Raw genomic sequence first — 18,051 nt, 5'->3', positions numbered from 1 at the left:
GGCATCATGGACTCTATCATCCCCCTTAGCCCAACACCAAGGCCTTGGAGAGAACTACATCTTTACAACATCAAGTCTTTCTCTGCAAGTACATAGTATATCTTTTCATTAATTTAGATTTTCTTGAACATCTTCCAATAAGTTTTATCATTTTCTCCACAAAGTGTTTACATTCCAGTTGTTAAATTTATTCCTAAGTAATTTGTATTTTTATTGCTATTGCAAATGGTATTTTTTAATGAAAAATTTTATTGCAGTATAACATAAAGTGCAAAAATCAAGTGCATAGCTTGACTTTTATATACGTATATAGTTATGTAACCAAATGGTACATTTTAAAAGTTACACTTTCTGACTGATGGTTGCTGATGATAGAAATGCAATTGATTTTTTTTCTATATTGATTTCCTACCTAGCAACTTTACTAAACTCACTTATTAATTCCACTTGAATTTTCTTTTAGGGTTGCTACACATGCAAATACTGTATATTTCATCTGTAAATACTGAAATTCTTGTTTCTTTCCAATGTCTATATATTTGCTGTTGTTGTTTATTGGACTGGCTAAAACTTCCATTATTGTATTGACTAGGATTACTGAGAGCAGGTTTCCTTGCCTTGTGTCTCATCTTAGGAAGAAGGCTTTTGGGCTTCCCTGGTGGCGCAGTGGCTGAGAATTTGCCTGCCAGTGCAGGGAACACGGGTTCGAGCCCTGGTCCAGGAAGATCCCACATGCCACGGAGCAACTAAGCCCGTGTGCCACAACTACTGAGCCTGCACTCTAGAGACTGCGAGCCACAACTACTGAAGCCCGTGCACCTACAGCCTGTGCTCCGTGACAAGAGAAGCCACCGCAATGAAAAGCCCACGCACTGCAATAAATAAAAAGAGGAAGGCTTTCAACACTTCACCATTATTGTGATGTGTGCTGTTGGATTTTTGAATATGTCCTTTAACAGGTTATGTTCATTTTTCTTCAATATCAATGGATGTTGAATATTTTGAGTAGTTTTTCTGCATCGATTAAGATGAATAAACTTTTTCCTCTTTAATGTCCATATTTCTCCTAGTTTAACATCTGTTTTTTAACTTTGATAAATGTCTTTTTTTTTTTTTTTTTCTTTTGCAGTACGCGGGCCTCTCACTGCTGCGGCCTCTCCCGTTGCAGAGCACAGGCTCCGGACGCGCAGGCTCAGCGGCCATGGCTCACGGACCCAGCCGCTCCATGGCTCACGGACCCAGCCGCTCCGTGGCATGTGGAATCCTCCTGGACCGGGGCACAAATCCGTGTCCCCTGCATCGGCAAGTGGACTCTCAACCGCTGCGCCACCAGGGAAGCCCCAGATAAATGTCTTTTGATATACATTTCTTCTGTTTCCCTTCTCAGTTCTCTTTACCCATCCAGGGTTGGTCTTTTCCAGTTTCCTCCATCACTACTCACTCTTCAAGCTCCTGCTCCGTGTACTTTCCTAGGATTTCAAAGGTTGGGGGATGATGGCAGGGTTTTTAGACGCTGTGTCTCCCCACAGTCTGCTCCCCACCACAAGCACGTTTGAATTCAAGTCAAAGCACTGGATTAGAAGATATGTGGCTTGAGTTCCAATCTCGGTCAATCTCCAATTATGCACCAAGACAAATCCCTTAAGTCTCCTGCCTTTCAGTCTCATAAATAAAATCCCTGCCCTGCCTACCTCCAGGATGTTTGGTAACTAAGAGTAGCAGAACAACTCTGCAAATTATTCACAGGTAAGAGGTTGTTGTTTTTGTTACTAAGGTTATTAGAAGTAGTGTGAGATAACCGATATAGCTTGGTGGGGTCTTTTGTTTTGTTTTGTTTTGTTTGGCCACGCCTTGCAGCATGTAGGATCTTTGTTCCCCAACTAGGAATCGAACCCGTTCCCCCTACAGTGGAAGCGCAGAGTCCTAACCACTGGGCCGCCAGGGAAGGCCCATAGCTTGTATTTCGAAACTAGTCGAATCTAGATCCACTCCCAATCAGCAGTGTGACTTTGTACTTGTTAACTTCACCTTTCTGAACCTGGCTCCTTCACCTAGCTTGCAAATAAGAAATGCAAAGCACTTGACACATAGTAAGAGCCCAGTGAATCGAGGGATCATTAAAAGGGATAACGCACGAGTACAGTTAGTCTGAAAAGCATAAAAAATATTCCATAAACGTAAGCAGTAAGGCCTCCATGGGCTCTAGGCTCGGAAAGACTCAAGCCAGTTCTCTAGCACCAGTAGCAGCGCCCAGGTACGTAGGAGGTAAGGCGAGGAGGCTGACTGGAGAGAAAAATCCTCCTCTCCTGGGCCTCGAATTCCCACCGTCGGGCTTCCATGGAGCGCCAAGCTGTACTCAAGGTCATTAAGTTTGGTGATAAATGCCAAAGAGACCGGGGAATGGGCAGCCTCAGCCACTCTGACATCCGCATAAGGGATCCAGCATCAACTTCCGGGATCAGTTCTAAGCATCTGGGAGACGTCGCGCACCATCCGCAAACACATCGATCCAGTCAGGGCTAACGAGTGCGCTTCCTACTGCCGCCACTAGGGAGCACTGGTCGCGCCCCGCAAGGGTTCTGTTTGCGCACGCGTGATTCCTTTCCTCCAGCGTCCCCGCCCCTACACGAGTTACGTTAGGGCGGCGTGTTCCCTGCAATTTCTGACGCAGCGAGCGGCGGCCGGGAGCCGAGCGGAAGTCCAGCGCGACTCCCGCTGGAGGAGGGGTGGGGTGAGAAAAGAAATAGTGAGGCCGGAAGTGTGACTAACCCGCCAGTCTCCCAGGGCATGGGAAGCAGGAACGGGAAGGCGGTGGCCTAGTGGGGTGTGGCCTCGGGAGGTGGACGACGCTGCGATTGGCCCTCGGCTGTGGCGGCGGCGACGATTGGCCCCTGAGTGCGGAGCGAGGTGAGCAGGGTGGCGGCCGTTGAAATTCAAAAGTGGCGGGTGTGGCGCCGGGCTGGCAGCGCCGGAGTCCGGGACGTGCGTGTTCTGTGTCGCGAGCGCGCGAGAGAACGCGGGTCCCGGGAGCCCCGGCGCCCTGTCCTCTTCCATTGCGCTTCCCTGCCGTGTGTGGCACGGAGCTGGACATGGAGCCGCAGGTGAGTAGGGGTCGGCGCGGGGACGACAGCTGGTCGCCCCACCCCGCTGTGCTGACGTGCCGGCGGCCTCAGTTCTGCCTGCCTGCAGGGCCAAGGTCGTGCGCCCCCGCACAGTGGAAAGGGATGAGGGGTGGAGAGTGGAGAAGGCAGGGAGCAGCCCCAGGAGTGGGGGTGGGGGGAGTCTGCCTGCCTTCCCGCAGCTTCAGGGAGTCCCCCACGCCCTTGCTCACTTTCATGTTTCCAGGATTTCCCATTTCGAATTCTCAGGCTTGTCTGAACACGTTCCCACCTGTCCATTCCTACTCACTATTGCAGTGTGTGTTCTGAGATGACCACTAGCTCTAGGGAAGTGGTGTCTGAGGCCAAATCCCTGCTGATGTCCTTTCGTGTCCTCTCTCCTCTTTGCGGCCTCTTCGGGGTGTAGGAAGGGGAGAAGGGGAATGGAGTACTGTGAACTGAAGGACTCCTCATTATCTCTCCTTCCCCAGGTTTTGCAGAGATCTCTGCTCAGTGGGACTGGTTAACTTAATTTCTTCTCTCATCAGTGCCCTGCTGCACCTCACAACCACCTGCAACCTCCCCTCTCCAGTGGAGAGAGGTGTGTTTGTGACAGTGAGAGTGGGTTGACTTCTGGTGCCAGCAAAGGCCTCCTGCCTGAATCCTCTGTTTACTAGTATTTCACATTCAGATTTACCCAAAGTCAGGTTTCAACTTGAAGAGATACTCTTTGTATCCTGCCAGCCAGAGAGCAGAGCAGTGTGATGTGACAGTGAAAAAAAATAGAAGGCTTCTCATATTTATTCATCACATATTTACTGAGCACCTATTATGTGCTTGGGATGCGGCAGTGAGCAAGCAGAGATCCCTGTCATCATGGAGCTGCCATTCCATGGGAGACAGGCAATATGTGATAAGTAAATTATATAATGCTGTTAAGGGCTATGGAGAAAAGGAAAATTTTGAGCAGATTAAGAGAGGGAGGGGAGGCCAGCTGACAAGATAGACTGTTAAATTGGGTTGTCTTAGTAAGCTCCGTTAAGAAGGTGAGAGTTGAATAAAGACTTGAAAGAGGTGAGGGAAACAGGCAAGTAGTTATTAAGATCATTCCAGGCAGAGGGAATCCGCTAGAGCAAAGCCACTAGAGTTGTGTAGCAAACCCGAAATGGAATGAGCAACGGGGAAGTTTGTGGGAAGGGATGTCAGGTAGCAGAGGGGGCTGTTGAATGCATTGCTCCTCGCAGGGGCCGTTTTGAAGACTTTGATTTTTTTTCTCTGAGTGAGATGGGGAATCACTGGATGGTTTTAAGCAAAGAGAGACAAGATCTGTCCTACAATTTAAGAGGACCACTCTAGGGGCTTCCCTGGTGGCGCAGTCGTTGAGAGTCCGCCTGCCGACGCAGGGGACACAGGTTCGTGCCCCGGTCCGGGAAGATCCCACATGCCGCGGCTGGGCCTGTGAGCCATGGCCGCTGAGCCTGCGCGTCCGGAGCCTGTGCTCCGCAACGGGAGAGGCCACACAGTGAGAGGCGCGCGTACCGCAAAAAAAAAAAAAAAAGATGACCACTCTAGCAGCTGCATTGAGATTAGACTGTAAGGAAGAAAGGATAGAAACAAGGAGACCTTTTAGGAATGGGGCAGGTTTTCTCAGCTTTCACATATTGACTTCTTATGGGGGGCGGGGGGGATTGTCCTATAAGTTGTCTGTTGTTTAGCAGCATTCCTGGCTTCTACCACTAGATGACAGTAGCAACCTCCACCTAATCATGACAAAGTGTCTCCAGACATTGTCAAACGTCCCCTGGGGAGTAAAGTCATCCCTAGTTGAGAACCATCCCTAGTTGAGAACCAGTAGAGTGTGATAATCCAGGTGACAGATGATGGTAACTTGGATCATGGTAGTAGCAGGGGAGGTGGTTACAAGTGGTTCGATTCTGGATCTATTTGGAAGATAGAGTTGGCCACGTTTGCTGATGTTAGACTTTGTGGTACGTAAGAGAATGAGAGGACTTTGGGTGTATTTGCTTGAGCAGCTGAAAGATGGATTTATATCAACTGAAATGGAGGAAGCTGCAAGAGCAAGGTTGAAGGAGGGTTAGACGTCAGGAGGTTAAGATTTCAAAGTCTGGGCTGGAGACAATAGTTTGGGAGTTGTCAGCATATGAATGGTGTTTAAAGCCATAGGAGTGGCCTAGAGTGTAGATAGAGAATAGAAAGACCACTGTTAAAGTTTGGGTATATGAAGAGGATCTACCAGCGAGGTAGGAAAACCAGGAGAGGATGGTCTCCCAGGAGCTAAATGAAGCGAGTGTATTAAGGAAGAGAGAGTGATCAGTTGTATTACACGCAGCTGATGGGTCAAGAAACAAAAAGATGAAGAATTGGTTTAGCAACACAAGCAGACTTGTGACCTTGAGGGCAGTTTTGGTGGAATGGTGGGAGTGAAAGCCTGACTGGGACAGGGTTAGGAGAGAAAAACTCTTTTTGGTTGGAAGTAATAATAACATGTATTATATACTGATTGGAATGATCCAGGAGAGAGTGAAAATGATGGTGCAGAGGAGAGAAGGAAGGCTTGCTGGAGCACTATTCCTGTGTGGGTGAGGGTGGGAGCAGATGCTCACGTGCAGGAGATTCCTTAGCAGCAGGGTATCCATCTCTGATCCTGGGAAGTGGGTATAGGAGGGGTTCCATGAAAATCTGTTTTTATAGAAGGTTAAGTGCATATGCTTATTGTGGAAAGTTGGGAGTCATCTTGTCTAGCTTTATAGATGGGAGAAAAATAAATACTGTACTCTTAGGAGTTGTCCTGTATAAACAAACCTTTGAACACATTTTCTGAACCCACACAAATTCCTGGGAGGTAGGCCTTTAGTTGATCCACTATCATAGTGTAGGGAGAACGAAGGCACAGGTAATTAAAAAAATTCAGTGTTTGACCTTGAAATACTTAAAAGAAAAATTTAGTTTTCATACTACATTTGATTAAAGTGAATTAAAATCAGCATTCTTTGTGCACATTTTCTGCAGGTGGCAGGAAAAGAGAACACCACCTCCTTTTTTTTCCCTTTTTATTTGTATAGGAGCCAATGGTTTGGATGCATTGCAGTTTATTTGAGCATTTCCCTGCTGGTGGACATCTAATTTCATTCCTTGAAAAATGTATTGAGGGAATTCCCTGGCAGTCCGATGGTTAGGACTAAGTATTGAGTCCTACCATGTAGCAGACATTGTACTGGGCACTCTGGTTCTATAGTTGTGAACAAAACAGGCATGTTTTTGTGATGCTCACAGTCTAATGTTAGGAAAGACAATAAACCAATAATTTAAAAACCAGGATATCAAATTGTTTCAGAGTTTTCTCTTTAGTGATGTTCTGTGAACATCCTTAACCTCACTTTCCCAAAGTTGAACTTAGCATCTCTTAAAAATTAGCCCTTCAGGCACTCTCAGATCTCTCCATGTTATTTCTTACAACTGCATGTGAATCTACAGTGGTTTTAAAATGAGAAGTTTAATTAAAAAACAAACAAACCCAGATTTTCCTTCTGTGATCTTGGGAACCAGGGCAGGCTTCTTGGAGTCAGCCTGGACTCCATCTCCTTCACTGCCTGACCTCTAGCTACTCCCCCCCACCCCCACGCCAGCTCTGCTTAGCCATCAAACTCTTAGAACATCCCCTCTCAACTGAGTTCCATGAGAATTAAGATCTAATGCCCTAAGGCATCCTTTGTGTCTAATGCATTAACTTCTCTCTGAGGCACCTAGAATGGTAAGAGCTGTTTTTTATATTCTTGGGAGAATTGAGAAAACACATCATTTTCTGTAGAGCTTAATTCTCTTGTACCCCAGTTTGGAAAGGCTGCCCTAGAAAGTAAGCTCTGGGCAGGCAGGGACTTTACATTCATTACTCTCACACCAGAGCCTAGAAGAGCAGTCATTCAACAAATCTAGTGCAACAGATCCTTGTTGAATGGATGAATGAAGGAATGACGCCATCCCTCTGCTGTGATAACCCTCATCTTCTATTTCCGTTCATTCTTTGCATTGCGCACAGTTCACTTTTTCAGTAAAGATCGAGTCATACTATTCTCATGTTTAAAAATCATCAGTGTCCCTCTTGTCTTCAGTAGACCCCGGATTCCTTATCACGGCATACCACGGTCTTTCCCTTCTACCTCTCTTTTCCTCTCCTCACTTTCTATGTACATCCCTGTGTTCACTTGAATAGAATGATTTGTCATTCCTTACAAGTCCCTCTCCTTGCTTTCTGCTTGGAATGCTCCTCCTTGGCCCAAGCCCATCAAGCCAACTCTTCCTCATCTTCAAGGCTTGGCCTGAAGATACTTTGTAGAATTGTGTCTGACACTCTCCCCATCTAAACTGGATGCCCACCCCCTCCTTTGGGATCCTTTTATGATAGCACTTGGTAAAGATTTAATCATCTCTTTAAATGCTTCGCTTGCCTACTGTCCTGTCACAATCTTGAGGGCAGGGACCACGTCTGTTACTCCAGAATCCAGATCATTTCCTGGCATGTAATAGGCACTTTGTAAATATTGAATGAATGAAGTAAACTGAAGGGCAGAGAGAGATTGGCCTTGGAATTAATAGTTACCTATAGTGAAAATCAGAAGTTGATCTATACATGGTACTTTCCTGATGGTGGGATAGGAGTAGGGTGACCACTTGTCCTGGTTTGCATAGGAATTACCTGGTTTTAGCACTGAAATGCTGTGTCCCAAGAAACCTCTCAGTTCTTGGCAAACCAGAATAGTTGGTCATCCTACGTAGGAGTAACCATAGGGTGGGCATGATCCCCAGGTACTGAACTGGGCTGCTTAGAGGAGAGGATCTTTCTTTCCCACGCCCCTACCTCATACCTGTACTTCGGTGGTCTCCAGACTGGTCATGCCCCTGCTTCCTCGTCTTCCTCATGCAAGTCAGCCTACTTACACCTCATTATTATTTATTTATTTGTTTGTTTGTTTGTTTATTTTTGGCTGCATTGGGTCTTCTTTGCAGCACATGGGCTTTCTCTAGTTGTAGTGACCGGGGGCTACTCTTTGTTGCTGTGCGCGGACTTCTCATTGCGGTGGTTTCTCTTGTTGCAGAGCACAGTCTCTAGGTGCGCAGGCTTCAGTAGTTGTGACTCGTGGGCTCTAGAGCACAGGCTCAGTAGTTGTGTCTCATGGACTTAGTTGTTCCGCTGCATGTGGGGTCTTCCTGGACCAGGGCTCGAACCCGTGTCCCCTGCATTGGCAGATGGATTCTTAACCGGTGTGCCACCAGGGAAGTCCCTATTATTATTTATAATAGGCTCTTTTGTATGTTTTTCACATGTCTGATCAGAAACTGTATCTGGCTCTCCATATATGCAGGGCTAAAGCCTAAATTCCTTAGCTTAGCATCAATGCCCTATGAGACAGTGTGATCAAGTGGTTACAAACATGGCCTCCAGAACCAGACTGTCTAGATTCTAACCCTGGCTTTGCTTTTTATTCACTGATGACTTTAGACCAGCTAGTTTACCTCTCAGCCTTCCTTCCCTCATCTGCAAAATGAGGCTAATAATAGCTCCTCCTCAGTGGGCTGGGAGGTTTAAGTCAGTTGATACAGATAAAGCATTTGAAACAGTTCCCAATAAATGTTACCTGCTCCTCCTACCCAGTCTTCAAACTTATTCTCCCAACTCTCTCCCTTGTTTATAATCTCAGCTTTCCCTAAAAGGGCGTAGTGGTTTCTCAGCTGTACCATGTGCAAGCTTAAGGTTTTGCCTTCCGAAAGGAGTGTTCCTTTTCCCTGCTTTTTTAAGTACTGCCCTTAAACTTAGCTGAAATTCAGCATCTGTCCAGCTATTCCCTTAGGGTTTGTGTTACGTCCCACCTCTCTCCATGGTTTTTAGACGGCACATCATCTGTGAGCTGCAGTTTGTGGCACAAGGGGTACTTATATAATGCTTGTTGGTGGTGATGAGAATTAGGCTGGGGGGCCATAAACGGGAGTTCTTGGGACATTTGGGCCACAGGGTATTGTCTGAAGGGTCTCTCTCTTCCCAGCAGAGGTCCCTCTTGTTGGAAGTGAAGGGGAACATAGAGCTGAAGAGAGCCCTGGCCAAGGCCCCTTCCCGGCTCCCCCTCCCGGGAAGCAGGCTGAAGAGGGGTCCCGACCAGATGGAGGAGGACTTGGAGCCTGAGAAGGTGAGCTGGGTTTGGAAATCCATGTACGTGTGTGTGTGTGTGTGTGTGTGTGTGTGTGTGTGTGTGTGTGTGTGTGTGTGTAAAACCATCAGAGGGTAATCATGGACTCCACCCCCCATCCTTGTCTTTCCCCAGAAAAGGACACGAGGCCTGGGCACCAAAGTGGCCACGTCCCGCCCCAGAGCAACGGCCCTCACCACTGTGCCACAGACGCAATGCCAGACCGCAGGTGGGCTCCAGGGCACAAAGTCCAGTTCTCTTCAACTCACTTCTTTCTTTTTCTTTTCTTTCAATCTTAGCTTATTTTGAATAGGTAATATGTTTTACTTGTTTCAAAATTCCGAAGGCATGAAAGTTGTTATACAGTGAAAAATCTCCCTCCTGCCCATGTTCCCCAGGCACCCAGTCCCCCAACCAGGGGCAACTGTGAGTCCTTCCAGGGATGTTCTGTGGGTTTGCAAGCAAATATGGGCATGTTCCCCAACATGTTTTACACACATGCTAGCGTACTTTACATACACCTGGTTCTGCCCCCTTGCTCTTTTTGCTTGTCTTGGTCCAACTTGTTTCTTGGCTTGTTGGTCCTAGGAAGGATATCTCTAGGAGTTGGTCAGATTTAAGGGAAGAAGGAAGTTATCTTATTTCTTCTAATCCTCTGAAAAAGCAGCTCCTCTGCCTTCGGCCCAGTCAGAGTACATGCTACCCTGAGAATCATGACTCTGCTTTTCTTCTGTCCAATTTCCCGACAGTGCCGAAAGTTCCCAGGAAGACAGGACCCCCATGTTCCACAGCTATCGCCACAGGTAACAGTGCTTAAGACCTGGGGCTGAGAAGGGATTGGGGGTAAAGGGAGAAGGATGGAGGTGGAGGGACCCTGATGCTATAATTCCTTATGTCACCTCCCCAATTCTCTAGTGCTGAAGAATCAGAAGCCAGGCCCTGCTGTTCCTGCCCAGAAGCCTGGCAGTAGGTGACCAAATATAATCCTTGGGTGAGAGGCTGGGATAGGGAAGAGGAGGTGGTGAGTACCTAGAAAAATCCTTTTGGTCTCTTCCTTGTCTGAAGAAGAAGGAGATGGAGGGTCAGGTGTGGAGGCGCTAAAGGCTAGGAGGGAGGAGAGAGCGAGACAGAGCCAAGAGTTCCCTGACCTTTGTCTTTTCTGTGCCCATCTTAGCAACAGCTGCTCCTCCTGTGGTGGGAAGGAAGAAACCCAGCAAACGTCCAGCCTGGGACTTAAAGGGTCAGTTATGTGACCTAAACGCAGAGCTGAAATGCTGCCGTGAGAGGACCCAGATGTTGGACCAGGAGAACCAACAGCTGCGGAACCAGCTCAGGGAGGCCCAGCAACAGGCCACGGCCCTGGGGACAGAGCGCAGGACACTGGAAGAGGAGTTGGCCAGGGTGCGGGCCCAGGCTGAGCAGGGCCAACAGGAGCTGGGGAACCTGAGCACTCTGGTCCTAGAGCTGGAAGAGCGGCTGGGCACGCAGGAGGGCTTAGTGCAAGAGCTCCAGAAAGAACAGCTGGAACTGCAGGAGGAGCGGAGGGGGCTGGCTGCCCAGCTGGAGGAGCAGGAGGTAAGGGCCAGCTTCTCGCCAAATGCTGACCCTTCTTTCTAGGTTGCCCGGAAGTCACTTTGGGCTTTGAATCCCTGACCACCTCTCTCTGGCAGTACACCTCCGTCCCCTACCCTGCTCCCCCGTCGCCCCCACCCCCGCCCACTCCTGACTCTGTCTTGCTTTCTGCCCCACTTCACCCTATCCTGACTCTGTTTCCGTATCTTCCTCGGGTCTGTATCGCCTCTACTTCTCTGCCCCCTTTCTTCTTTCTCTGTTTTCCTGATAAAAATTCCCACGCATTCTCTCTCCTTCTCATCCATTTGACTCCTTGGCGAGCACCAACTAGATTGCATTACTTGTAGTCTCTCAAATGACTCGATTCTCAATTCAGGGCATTTTGCATATACACGTCCCTCTTTGTGGAATATTCTTTCTGCACTCCATCCTTCCCTTGGTCCACTCCCATACTTTTTGAGTGTCAGCCTAGATATCATTCTCCTTGTGCCCCTTCTGGATGCTCCCATAGCACTCCCCATTCTAGTACTATGATTCCTATTTGCTTATCTCTTTCTTTACCAGTCTGTGAAGTCCTTGGGGGCCGGGCCCAGCCCACCTCCCACCCCCACATCCCATCATGACTTGTTCTTGTTCTTGGTTGCATCTCACCCTCTGTGTCTGCTCTGTTCTGGACAGAGGAGGCTACAGGCATCAGAAGCTGCTCTGTCGGGCAGCCAAGCAGAGGTGGCATCCCTGCGCCAGGAGGCTGCAGCCCAGGCGGACTTACTGGCTAACCGGGAAGAACGTCTCCATGGGCTTGAGATGGAGCGCCGGCGGCTACACAACCAGCTGCAGGAACTCAAAGGCAATGTCCGTGTCTTCTGCCGGGTCCGCCCCGTCCTTCCAGGGGAGTCCACCCCACCCCCTGGCTTTCTGCTATTTCCCTCCGGCCCCAGCGGGCCCTCCGACCCTCCAACCCGACTCAGCCTCTCCCGGTCTGACGAGCGGCGTGGGACCCTGAGTGGGGCGCCAGCTGCCCCCACCCGCCATGACTTCTCCTTTGACCGGGTATTCCCACCAGGGAGTGGACAGGACGAAGTGTTTGAAGAGATTTCCATGCTTGTCCAGTCAGCCCTGGATGGCTACCCAGTATGCATCTTTGCCTACGGCCAGACAGGCAGTGGCAAGACCTTCACCATGGAGGGTGGGCCTGGGGGAGACCCCCAGGTGGAGGGGCTGATCCCTCGGGCCCTGCGGCACCTCTTTTCTGTGGCCCAGGAGCTAAGTGGCCAGGGCTGGACCTACAGCTTTGTGGCAAGTTACGTAGAGATCTACAACGAGACTGTCCGAGACCTGCTGGCCACTGGGACCCGGAAGGGCCATGGGGGTGAGTGTGAGATTCGCCGGGCAGGGCCGGGGAGCGAGGAGCTTACTGTCACCAACGCCCGATATGTTCCTGTCTCCTGTGAGAGAGAGGTAAGTGCTGAGGGCCACTAGCCTGGACACTGGGGAGGCATGGGCAGGGTGACAAGGATGGAGGTGGATGAGCAGGGGGAGGAGAACGCTGAGGATGAGGAAGGGTGAGTGGTGAGGGGTAGGTTGCATATTCAGTTTTGGCTGGTGGGCTATGAGGTGCATCCGCCTTTGTGGAACCAAGGAGTGGAGAGAAGTGATGGGCCTGCTGAAGCGGGTGCCACTGGGCCCTGCCCGTCAATCTCAGGTCTCACCTCTGCCCACTCTTCTTGCTCAGTTCATGACATCCATGCTGGCCTCCCGCCTGTTCCTCAGCCTGCTCGTCACACCCTCAGATCAGGGCCTTTGCACGTGCTGTCTCCTTTGCCTGAACATTCCTGCTCCTCTCCTGGAAGAGCTTGCTCCCTCGCTTAAGATTTTAAGGCATTGAGGCCATCCCTGACCATTCTTTTTTTTTTTTTTCCCTAACTTGGCCGCACTGCACAGCTTGTGAGATCTTAGTTCCCCAACCAGGGATTGAACCCGGACCCCGGCAGTGAAAGCACAGAGTCCTAAGCACTAGACCACCAGGGAATTCCCGCTGGCCATCCTTTCTAAAATTGCAACCCTCACCCTCACGCACTACTTTTCTGTTTTATTTTACTCCTTAGTACTCTCAGACACACTGTGTATTTTACTTATTCTTTTGCTGGCTAGAAAGAAAGCATCAGGAGGGCAGGTGCTGAGTCTTACTCATCGCCTTACCTGACCTAGCTATGTACTGACTTCTACCTGCCTTTGCCTCTTGCTGCTGTCCATCCCCAGGTGGAGGCCCTGCTCCATCTGGCCCGCCAGAACCGGGCTGTGGCCCGCACAGCCCAGAATGAGCGATCGTCACGAAGTCACAGTGTGTTCCAGCTGCAGATCTCTGGGGAGCATGCTGGCCGAGGCCTGCAGTGTGCGGCCCCCCTCAGCCTTGTGGACCTGGCTGGGAGTGAGCGGCTAGACCCCGGCTTGGCCCTCGGTCCTGGAGAGCGGGAACGCCTTCGGGAAACGCAGGCCATTAACAGCAGCCTGTCCACGCTGGGGCTGGTCATCATGGCCTTGAGCAACAAGGTAGTAATGGGGGTGGGGGCAGGCGGACCCCAGGGAGAGGTTGGGGCTGACCATGCTGAACCCAGCCCTGTCCTAACCACCTGTCCCCCCCAACCCTCTAGGAGTCCCACGTGCCTTACCGGAACAGCAAGCTGACCTACCTGCTGCAGAACTCTCTGGGCGGCAGCGCTAAGATGTGAGGGGAAGGGGTGGGCTGGGAACCACAACATTGGGGTCAGGGTTGGGGAGGCAACACCGTGAAGACCTGGTCCAGGCTCTGCCCAGGCACTGATGCTGGGGCTTGGCCCCCTCTCTCTCCACAGGCTCATGTTTGTGAACATTTCTCCCCTAGAAGAGAATGTCTCCGAGTCCCTCAACTCCCTACGTTTTGCCTCCAAGGTGCGGTCACTACCAGTCCCATCCCTGTCAGACCTCCTGGGGATTATAGCCTTCTCCACCCCTACCCTACTGTCCTTCAGGCCAGGGGGCATGGTTCATCCAGAATGGATGTACATTTGCCAGGCATCTGGGGCACTACCTACCTGGATCCTTTTTTTTTTTTTTAACTATTGACGTTTGGGGGTTTTTAATTAAGTTTTTAAAAATAGGTAGTTGAAAGGTCAAAACTATATCAATAGAAAGCTATATACAACAAGTGAGATTTAACCACTGCCCCTGTCCCCATTCTCTCCACTTGCCCTAGTAATCATTTTCATCATTTATCATTTTACTTATCCTTCCAATGTTTCTTTTTGCAAATACAAGCAACATGCATGGGATTTCCCTCCTTATATAAGACGTCTCTTCTCCCCCTCTCATATATTATGTTGTCCCGTGCTTTTTTTTTTTTTTTTTTTTGTGGTACGCGGGCCTCTCACTGCTGTGGCCTTTCCTGCTGTGGAGCACAGGCTCTGGACGCGCAGGCCCAGCAGCCATGGCTCACGGGCCCAGCCGCTCCACGGCACGTGGGATCCTCCCGGTCCGGGGCACGAACCTGCGCCCCCTGCAATGGCAGGCGGACTCTCAACCACTGCGCCACCAGGGGAGCCCCGGGGAGCGCCCCCATTATTTTTACATCTGCCTAGGACTCCACTGTGTAGATGCACCAAAGTTTATCCACCAGTTCCCTCTACTGGACACTTGGATTATTTACACCCTTTTACTATTACATACAAAGCCATGTTGGCTAACCTTGTACATTATCATTTTATATTTGTTTAGTTACATCTAACTATCTAGGGAGAGATTCCTTGAAATGGAATTACTGGATCAAAGACGTACAGGTTTTTCAGACTGTTCCAAATAGTGTGAATTCAGGCTCCAATCCCCACGAAGATCAGCTGTGTCCATGGCCATGAATTCTCTAGGAGATTTAAGCTCCCTCTACTAGAGTTAAATCAGGATGTTTCTTTACTGTCTGCCTCCAGAGGGCAATTTTTCCCTCTGGTTACTTGTTTTCCAGAGGGTATAGTCCTACGATGTGTTCTGGCTTTATTCAGGGTCTCTGATCTTGTGTGCCCTTCTGTACTCTTGCTGCCATGGTAGTAGTCAGCCACCTTAGCACCCTGCCCTGGTCTACTTTAATCAGGATTTCCCTTGCAATCTTGCAAGTTCAGGTAAAGTTCTTTTTTTTTTTTTTTTTAGTTTATTTATTTTTGGCTGCTTTGGGTCTTCATTGCTGCACGTGGGCTTTTTCTGGTTGCGGCGAGCGGGGGCTGCTCAGGTTTCTTATTGCGGCGGCTTCTCGTTGTGGGAGCATGGGCTCTAGGCGCACGGGCTTCAGTAGTTGTGGCTCGCAGGCTCTAGGCACACAGGCTTCAGTACTTGTGGTGCAGGGGCTTAGTTGCTTTGCGGCAAGTGGGATCTGCCCGGACCAGGCCTCAAACCCGTGTCCCCTGCGTTGGCAGGCATTTTCTTAATCTCTGCGCCACCAGGGAAGTCCCCAAGTAAAGTTCTAGCAACATCATTAACACCCAACAACATGAACTCTTTAATATCCTCTAATACCCAGTAGATGTTGAATTTCCCTATTGTTTCAGAAATGCTTTTTATACATTAGGTTTGCTCTGTTCAGGATCAAAGCAAGGGCCGCCCATTTCATATGGTTGAAATTGTCTCGAGTTTCTTTTTAAATTTTTATTTATTTATTTATGGCTGCATTGGGTCTTCGTTGCTGTGTGCAGGCTTTCTCTAGCTGTGGCGAGCCGGGGCTACTCTTCATTCTGGTGTGTGGGCTTCTCACTGTGGTGGCTTCTCTTGTTGCGGAGCATGGGACCTAGGTGTGCGGACTTCAGTAGTTGTGGCACATGGGCTTAGTTGCTCCACAGCACATGGGATCTTCCCGGGGAGTAGGGCTTGAACCCGTGTGCCCTGCGTTGGTAGGCGGATTCTTAACCACTGCGCCACCAAGGAAGTCCGAGTTTCTTTTAATCTATAATAATCTCATCCCCTTTTATAGCATTTATTTGTTGAAGAAGTAGGGTCACTTGTCCTATAGAATATACCACATTCTAGATTTTGGCTGGTTGCTTCCTCTTTCCTTCACAATTTTTGTAGATTTAGAGGCTTGATTTGAATCAGGTTTAAATTTCTTGGGGAAAAAAACTTCGATGGTGTGATACACTTTCTATTGCATCATATCAGGAGGCACCTAGTATCTAGTTGTTCCACTTTTTTTCCCCCTCCCCCTAATTGTTCCACTTTTAATGATATAAAAATTGATCATTGGGGGCTTCCCTGGTAGCACAGTGGTTGAGAGTCCGCCTGCCGATGCAGGGGACGCGGGTTCGTGCCCCGGTCCGGGAGGATCCAACATGCCGCGGAGCGGCTGGGCCCGTGAGCCATGGCCGCTGAGCCTGCGCCTCCGGAGCCTGTGCTCTGCAGCGGGAGAGGCCACAACAGTGAGAGGCCCGTGTAACGCAAAAAAAAAAAAAAAAAAAAAATTGATCATTGGATTAGGGTATTGTCAGCCTGATCTATCCATTTAAAAACTCCCTATCAGCTTTTTCCCCTAGTGATTTTATCAGTAATGCTATCTAGATCTATTATTAGGAAGTTTTTAAATGGTGATTTTTTTTAAATGGTGATTTTCTAATTTTCTCAGTTCTACATTTATTAATCACAATTCTTCTATAAATAACTCCCCTTTGCCATCTATTTGGTTATTCTGAAATTCAGTCCATATAGGTAAGATGGGATAAATGCTAGATTCTTTATCAATTTTCAGTATTATAAGTTGGTATCCTGGCAACTTTCAAAGGTGAACACTGAGTTTTTATCCAGGAGGTAACATCTTACAGATACTTACTTGTACTTTTGGTATATATCCTTTGCGGTCATTATTCATTCTGATGCTCAAATCGCCCATCTTTGGCCAGTAGAAGCTCCAGCTTGGCTCCTGTGTCCTTTAGATAGGTCCCCAGTAGTCTTTACTCCAGATCCATCTTGTACATTTCCTCCCCTAGGCTTGGAATCATTAATTTTCCAAATAGCCTTGGTTCCTAAATTTGTGTCGTTCTTGTTTTATCTAGCTTATTAAGCATTAGTGTTGGGAGGGTTTTGGGGGTGTCTAGTCCGAGGTACTGCTAGAAACAGAAGCTCCTCTCCCTGCTCCTTTGTGGGGCTTTTGTTCCTTCTCAGGCCTTTCCTTCTCTTCCAGACCTAGAATACCTAGTGGGCATGGGAGAACTGAGACCAGCCTGAACTTCCTTTCAGAGCCCTTATTTTAGGATTCTCTGAGGGCAGCCCTAATATTGGAGGTTGGGAGGTGATTTGGAGAAAACTGTTCTTTTGGTTACTCTGAAAACGTTTTTTATTTTGTTTGTCTAAACCCCCTGCCCGCAGGTGAACCAGTGTGTTATTGGTACTGCCCAGGCCAATAGGAAATGAAGACGGATCTAGATTGTGTGTGTGTGTGTGTGTGTGTGTGTGTGTGTGTGTGTGTGTGTGTGTGTGAGACCGACGGGGAAGGGGGGGCGGTGGGGGGTGCTTTATTGGGGGGGGCACTGTGATACCTGGGCCTATCAAATAAAGAAGAGGGTTTTTGTGTTTTTTTTTTAAATAAAGGTTTTATTAGCTGTTGCCCAATAAGGGAGATATTTTTCATGCCTGTAAAGATGGGAACTGTGGATCTTCCATTCTGCCAAGCATTTGTGTGTGTTTCACGGGGTTAGGGGCTTCGGCTTTTCTCCCTAACAGACCATCCCCGGAGTCGGGTGGCCTCTAGCTCCCATACCCTGCCCCCGTCGTCCGCGTCTAGGAGTTGCCCACTAGGTGGGCACTAGGTGTCCACAGTCACTAGTTCTGTTTCCCCTTTGCCACAGGCCACCCCAGCCCGGGGCAGGAACTCCTCTGGCGAGTGTGGGAAGGTAGGAACCCGAGCCCAGGGGCGCGGCTGGCGCTCCCTCCCACAAACTGCTGGCTCTTTCCTCCCGCTCTTTCCCTGCCTTCCCGTTCGAACCGCTGGGGCTGGCCCCGCCCGCTGCCCATTGGCTGGCTCTCGGCGGCGTCACCGCCTCGGTACTAGCCCTCCCGGTCCGTGGACCCGCCTTAGAAGTGTGGGGCGGGACGCAAGCCCCGACTCCCTCGCGCCAACTGCCGAGGGCCACCGCCCCGTAAAGGAGGGGCTGGGTCCTCCCAGGTGCCGCGCGCGC

At 49.4% G+C, this 18,051-nt stretch overlaps 1 protein-coding gene across 1 annotated transcript; it reads left to right on the top strand.

The window, feature by feature from the left end:
• Positions 1-4,730: 4,730 nt before the first annotated feature.
• On the top strand, positions 4,731-17,335 carry KIFC1 (kinesin family member C1; the record flags this gene model as incomplete). Its single annotated transcript, XM_082663496.1, is given in 15 exon segments — positions 4,731-4,756; positions 4,758-4,785; positions 4,788-4,827; positions 4,830-4,872; positions 9,004-9,043; positions 9,158-9,298; positions 9,434-9,527; positions 10,048-10,101; positions 10,214-10,264; positions 10,473-10,873; positions 11,549-12,328; positions 13,130-13,420; positions 13,522-13,595; positions 13,723-13,798; positions 17,243-17,335. Coding segments are annotated over 15 exon segments (2,184 nt in total). The 3' UTR covers positions 17,288-17,335.
• Positions 17,336-18,051: the final 716 nt, after the last annotated feature.

Source organism: Grampus griseus (assembly GCF_964374135.1).
Source record: "Grampus griseus genome assembly, chromosome: 10".
Lineage (NCBI taxonomy): Eukaryota > Metazoa > Chordata > Mammalia > Artiodactyla > Delphinidae > Grampus > Grampus griseus.
The sequence above is the reverse complement of the archived record's forward strand: the minus strand, read 5'-3'. Positions and strand labels throughout refer to the sequence as shown.